The sequence below is a fragment of the Andrographis paniculata genome, unplaced genomic scaffold (assembly GCF_009805555.1).
Source record: "Andrographis paniculata isolate CXL003 unplaced genomic scaffold, ASM980555v1 Contig70END, whole genome shotgun sequence".
In the NCBI taxonomy this organism is placed as follows: domain Eukaryota; kingdom Viridiplantae; phylum Streptophyta; class Magnoliopsida; order Lamiales; family Acanthaceae; genus Andrographis; species Andrographis paniculata.
In genome coordinates this window covers 2,629,824-2,635,742 of record NW_026137607.1, presented here as the reverse complement: position 1 = coordinate 2,635,742, position 5,919 = coordinate 2,629,824, and the positions used below count along the sequence as shown (strand labels likewise).

Genomic DNA, 5,919 nt, shown 5'->3' with positions numbered 1-5,919 from the left:
GTGTTCTTTCTCCGCTTCTTCGATCCCAGATATCTATGCCGATGATCGCGCCCAAATCCACATCAGCAGTCTCATCCAGAATTGAGCGAAGGGCAAGGAGGTAGTCAGGACGGATGTCAGTGGTATGTGCGGTGATCATTATTCTGCTCAGTGACCACTTCACCCATTTCTTTTTCTCTTCGTCCACTACCCCAAACTTTAAGTTCCTCTTCTCGTATACAGGGGTGGTGGCGAAGGTCCTGTAAAGCATCTGCAACTCAAGCGAGCTGCAGACCTCCGTTGCCTTCAACTTGTCCTTCATCTCCTGGGTGGGGTAGTGGTGTTCCCAACCCAGGAGTCAGTTGATCTTCCTGGCTGAGCAGTCTACCCATCTCCCCCGAATGTAGACATTCTTTAGACTCTCAGTCTGGATCAGATTAGCATAAAACTCCCTCACCAGCGATACATCCACTGGATCACTGGGGTTTCTGATCAACCATGACAGGCCTCGCTCCTCCAGCTAGTCAGAGAGCAGGCCTGTGATCTTCTCGGGGTCAAATCCTCTCTCGTAGAGGATCCCCATTGCCTTCATCCGCTCATAGGCCGCTGCTGCATCAATGTTGGAAAAATGAAGTTTATCAAATTGCTTGGATCTCAACACATCTATTGCAGCATCGGCGGCATTCTTCTTAGATGTCTCTCCTCTGAATGCCTTCATTTTTCTCAGCGGTGCCTCCTGGCAGGCAAGTTTGTCCTTCAGCTCCTTCAGCTGGTACTCCTTCAGCTCCTCGTAGTCCAACCACCAGTCGCTCACCGGATACCTCCGCTCCGTTTCCTCAATGTATTCGAATATGAGGTAATCCTCCGGGAACTCTGGAATGAATTTTCTAAAGGGGAGTGACTTCAGCTGCCTGAGCTTTTCCCAGTCCTCTGTGAGCTCTAACACTCTCCCCCTCCTATAGTATGCCTCAGGCGGCGCTGGCTCTACGAATTCAGCTCCTGAGGTTGTTGTCACCACCTGTCGTCTGTCCGTAGATTTAATCATTTGGACTCTCTTTTCGATCCTCTCCATAACCTTCTCGAACTCCTTATTCAACGTTTCTCGCTTGACTGGATCTATTTTGTCAAGTCTGTCCTAAACTTAGGGTTTCCAAAATTATTGTTTATTATACAAAATTTATGAATCCTGCCTTACTCCTTTAAAATGCTAACAACATTCATGCACAGGCAATCATCTTCAAAATTTTGGTGATTTTAACCCTAGATCCTCCCCCTCGCAATGAATCGGACCACTACTGTGAGTGTTACGTTGTGAAAAATGGAGAAAATCACAGAACAGCACAAAACATACAGATTATTGTAAAATTGAACCATAGGAAGCAAGTATATCAGTTATTGTATCTAAATCTAGCAGATAATAGACCTAGATTCACAGAAATCAAACATATAAACATTTTTCGCAAAAATGAAGAACAGACAGTTATCACAAAAATAATTTGTGATTCTGTGTTTTTGAATGTTAAATCAGGGAAAATCAACCGTAAAATCGAGTTTATGTACTAAGTTTAACCTAGATCTTACCTTAGATGAAGCTATTACTGGTTGAAATGTCGAGATTTTGAAAAAAAAAAAAATTTGCTTGGAGAGTGGCGGTTACTAAAGCGTCTGGAGGAAGTTACCATAGGGCAAAAACGGAAAATGACTGTTGACTGGGGTATTTATAGAACTTATGTCGCTCGTCTGGAAGGCAAGCGGAGCGCTGCCTAGTCCAATGTAATTACTTATAAAGGTATAAAGGAGGGTTTTTCAGGGTGGGTGAGCGGGTAAAGCAAGACTTCTATTTACCTAAGGGTGACACTCAAGCGGTGATGGAAGCGGTACTGGGTAAGCGATACTGCTCCCCCTGTAATATCAGGGTGAGACAAGCGAAGCGATGGATGGCTTGGGTCAGGCTCAGGTTAGAAGTTAAAATTCTAACATTAAACTATTCCTAGAAAGCGATAATCCTAACTATTTAAAGCGATAATACTACTCTAATGAAAGCAATAACAAAAACTGTAAATCTTAACTACGAAAGTGGTAAGAATTAAAAACCTATCTATAAAAGCGATAAAGAATACTTGTAAATTTTAACTATAAAAGTGGTAAATTCTAACTAGGAAAGCGATAAAAGAAAGCTGTAAAATTGGCAGATATAATACTAGGTTTCTGGATCTTCTTCACAAAATTCTATCATCGAACGAGATTCTGAACCTCTATCAGATTAACATCTGCACTGGCCTGCTGCAATACAAGCCCTTCGATATAGGGGTTCAGTCTCGCTCCATTGACCAGGAAGGAGTTTCTTTCTCCTGGGGTTTCCAAATTATTGATCCTTATGGCTTCACTTGGCAGCACTTGTCTGACCAGGAAGCCTAGTGTCGTATAAAAGAACATTGGATTCCACAGTGAATTCCTTCTTCTTCAACTTCCTGTCATGATAGAATTTCATCCTTTCCTTGTAGAGTTTAGCGCTTTCATATGCAAGGTAACGGAACTCAGTCAGATCGAGCAATCTTTTGGCGTGCTTCTCCTGTGCTGGGAGAAGATCAAAGTTGAGATACTTGATGGCCCAATACGCGCGATGCTCAAGTTCCAGAGGTAGGTGGCAGGCTTTTCCATATACAAGCCGATAAGGGGACATTCCAATTGGAGTTTTGAAGGCTGTTCTATATGCCCACAATGCATCATTCAATTTCTCTGCCCAATTCTTGCGACTTTTATTTACTGTGGTCTGGAGGATGTGTTTAATCTCTCTATTTGAAACTTCCACCTGACCGCTCGCTTGCGGATGATAGGGGGTAGTCAGATGCTGGCGGACACCATATTGTTGAAAGCAAGATTGCAGCTCCTTATTCACAAAGTCCCGCCTTCATCGCTTATTATCGTTTTGGGGACCCCAAACCTTGGGAATATGGTATATTTTAGGAAGCGGATCACAGATCGAGCATCATTAGTGGCGAGCGCTTGCGCTTCAACCCACTTGCTCACGTAATCCACTGCCACCAGAATGTATAATTTCCCATTAGAAGGCGGAAAGGGACCCATAAAGTCTATCCCCCATACATCAAATATGTCCACAAACAAGACTCCAGTTTAGGGCATCTCATCCCTCTTCGAAATAGATCCCAATCTTTGGCACTTGTCGCAAGATTTGGCAAAGGCATCAGCATCTTTCTGTAGGGTAGGCCAAAAGAAGCCTGACTGCAAAACTTTGGCCGTTGTGCGCAGGCCAGCGAAATATCCTCCTACATGGGACCCATGACATTCATTCAAGATCAGCGGGATTATCCCATCTGAGCTGATCTTAAACAAATAGGGTTCATCCCAAAAATAGTCCTTTGCCAAACTGAGCAATCTCTTCTTTTCCCGTTGTACAGTATGTGCTGGAAACTGTCCTGTAGTTAGGAAATTGGCCAGGTCCTCAAACCATGGCTCCTTCGCTTGCACCAGGAATAGCTTCTCATCTGGGAATTGTTCGTTAATTCCTGGAGATATGTCCTCTTCTTGCCTTAACCTACTGAGGTGATCTGCCAGATGATTCTCTTTCCCCTACTTATCCCTGATTTCTATGTCAAATTCTTGGAGCAACAAAACCCATCTGATCAAGCGGGCCTTTGTCTCCTTCTTCTCCATCAAATACTTAATAGCTGCATGGTCAGTGTGAACAATGGTCTTGCTTCCGATAATATATTGTCTGAATTTCTCGAAAGCGAAGACAATAGCTAGCAGCTCCTTCTCGGTTGTAGTGTAATTCTTCTGAGCGGAATCCAGTGATTTACTTGCATAATAGATGACATTCAACTTGGATTCTACACATTGTCCTAGTACAGCTCCGACGGCATAGTCGCTCGGATCCGTCATCAGCTCGAATGGCTCACTCCACACTGGTGCTAAAATTATAGGAGCGGAGGTCAGCTTCTCCTTCAACACTCGGAAAGCCTCCTCACACTCGCTTGACCAGTGAAATTGAGAATCCTTGCACAACAGTGATGTAAGTGGTTGCGTGATTTGACTGAAGCCCTTGATGAAACGGCGGTAGAACCCCGCATGTCCAAGGAAACTTCGCACTCCTTTCTCATTCGAGGGCGCTGGCATCTTTTTTATTGAACTAACTTTTGATCTATCCACCTCAATTTTGGCAGATGAGATCTTATGGCCCAAGACAATCCCTTCATTTACCATAAGATGACACTTCTCCCAGTTCAGCACGAGATCAGTCTCAATGCAGCGGAGAAGCACTTTTTCCAAATTGTTCAGGCATCTGGAAAATGTCTTGCCATATACCGAGAAGTCATCCAAGAATACTTATGTGCAGGAGTCTAGGAGATCGCTGAAGATATGGTACATACATCGCTGGAAGGTGGCCAGAGCGTTGCAAAGCCCAAACGGCATCCTCCTATAAGCGAAGGTCTTATATGGGCAGGTAAACATAGTCTTCTCCCAGTCCTCCGGTTTGACGGGAATTTGGTGGTAGCCTGAGTAGCCATCGAGGAAACAGTAGTATTCGTGACCTGCGAGCTTCTCAAGGCATTGATCAAGGAAGGGAAGCGGGAAATGATCCTTCTTCGTGGCGGAATTCAATCTTCTGTAATCGATGCAGACCCTCCATCCAGTGACAGGTCGTGTCATGAAGACCTCCCCCTCGTCACTTGTCTGTTCGACAAAGCCTCCTTTCTTAGGGACAACCTGGGTTGGGCTGACCCACTGGCTATCACTGATAGAGTATATGATTCCTGAATCAAACAGCTTGATCACCTCCTTCTTTACTACCTCTTGCATATTTTCATTGAGTCGCCGCTGAGGCTGTCTGCATGGTTTAGCGTCAGCGTCCAGCCTAATATGGTGCATGCACACCGCTGGGCTGATTCCTTTGATGTCTGTGATCTTCCATGCAAACGCCGCTTGTCTTCTTTTGAGCAATGAGACGAGCTGAGCCTCTTGGTCCGGCAACAGTGAGGCAGAGATTATCAGCGGGTAACTCTCCTCTGGACCAAGGAATATGTATTTGAGGTGCTCAGGTAATTTCTTTAGCTCGTCCTTTATGTTGGTGTCGCTGGCTGGTTCCCTCATAGCTCGTTCAATGGATTCAGTGGGCGCTAGTGTCCCCTCGCTTGCCTCAACTGAATCCTCTTCATCTTCCAGCTCAAGCGACCCGTTATCTGAAATTCCTTCCAGATTTTCAAGTGTAATAAAGCTCTCAAAAGTCGATATTTCATTTAACTCATTGATAAAATCACAATTTTCTTCCTGAGGTTGACGCAATGCTGAGTTCATGGAAAATGTGACTTTATCTCCACTGAAGCTTAATGAGATTTCGCCTTCGGCAACATTTATCGTAGCTTGAGCGGTGGCAAGGAAAGTTCTCCCTAAAATTATTGGAATTTTGCGATATTTGCTCATTTCCATTATGATGAAATCTTCAGGGAAAATAAATTTGTTTACTTGCATGAGTACATCACGAATGATTCCTTTAGGTAATCTTATTGATTTATCGGCAAGCTGAATTACAGTTCTGCATGCTTCTAACTCATAAAGCCCTAATTTAGAGAAAAGCGAAAAGGGCATAAGATTGATATTTGCCCCTAGATCACATAATGCCCTAATCGGCTCTAAATTTCCTATAGTACAAATAATAATAAAACTCCCAGGATCGCTAAGTTTCTTTGGGAGGTCCTCACACACTCTCCAGCTGCACCGCCGCCGCTTCGTCAGGGAATGCCCGCTTTCAGTTGATTATATGTTTAATAAACTTAGCGTAATGTGGCATCTGTGACAAAGCATCAGCAAACGGTATAGTAATTTGAAGACTACGAAAAGTATGCACAAACTTATCAAATTCCTTGGAGTTGTCCTTCTTCCCTAGTCGTGTGGGAAAAGGGGCTCGAGCCAAGGGCTGAG

General features: G+C 44.1%; 1 protein-coding gene across 1 annotated transcript; it reads right to left on the bottom strand.

Moving 5' to 3' along the window:
- Nucleotides 1-2,362: 2,362 nt before the first annotated feature.
- LOC127264366 (uncharacterized) lies at nucleotides 2,363-3,066 on the bottom strand. The gene is made up of 2 exons (XM_051293848.1): nucleotides 2,959-3,066; nucleotides 2,363-2,830 (listed from the first exon to the last, which is right to left on the bottom strand). The coding sequence occupies exons 1-2, from the start codon at nucleotides 3,064-3,066 to the stop codon at nucleotides 2,363-2,365; spliced, it is 576 nt and encodes a 191-aa protein (XP_051149805.1).
- Nucleotides 3,067-5,919: the final 2,853 nt, after the last annotated feature.

Coding starts and splice junctions, on each gene's coding strand:
- LOC127264366 (XM_051293848.1), bottom strand. CDS start 3,066: ATGGGTCCCTTTCCGCCTTCTAATGGGAAATTATACATTCTGGTGGCA. Junction 2,831..2,958: donor CCACTAATGATGCTCGATCT/GTGATCCGCTTC, acceptor GGTGTCCGCCAG/CATCTGACTACCCCCTATCA.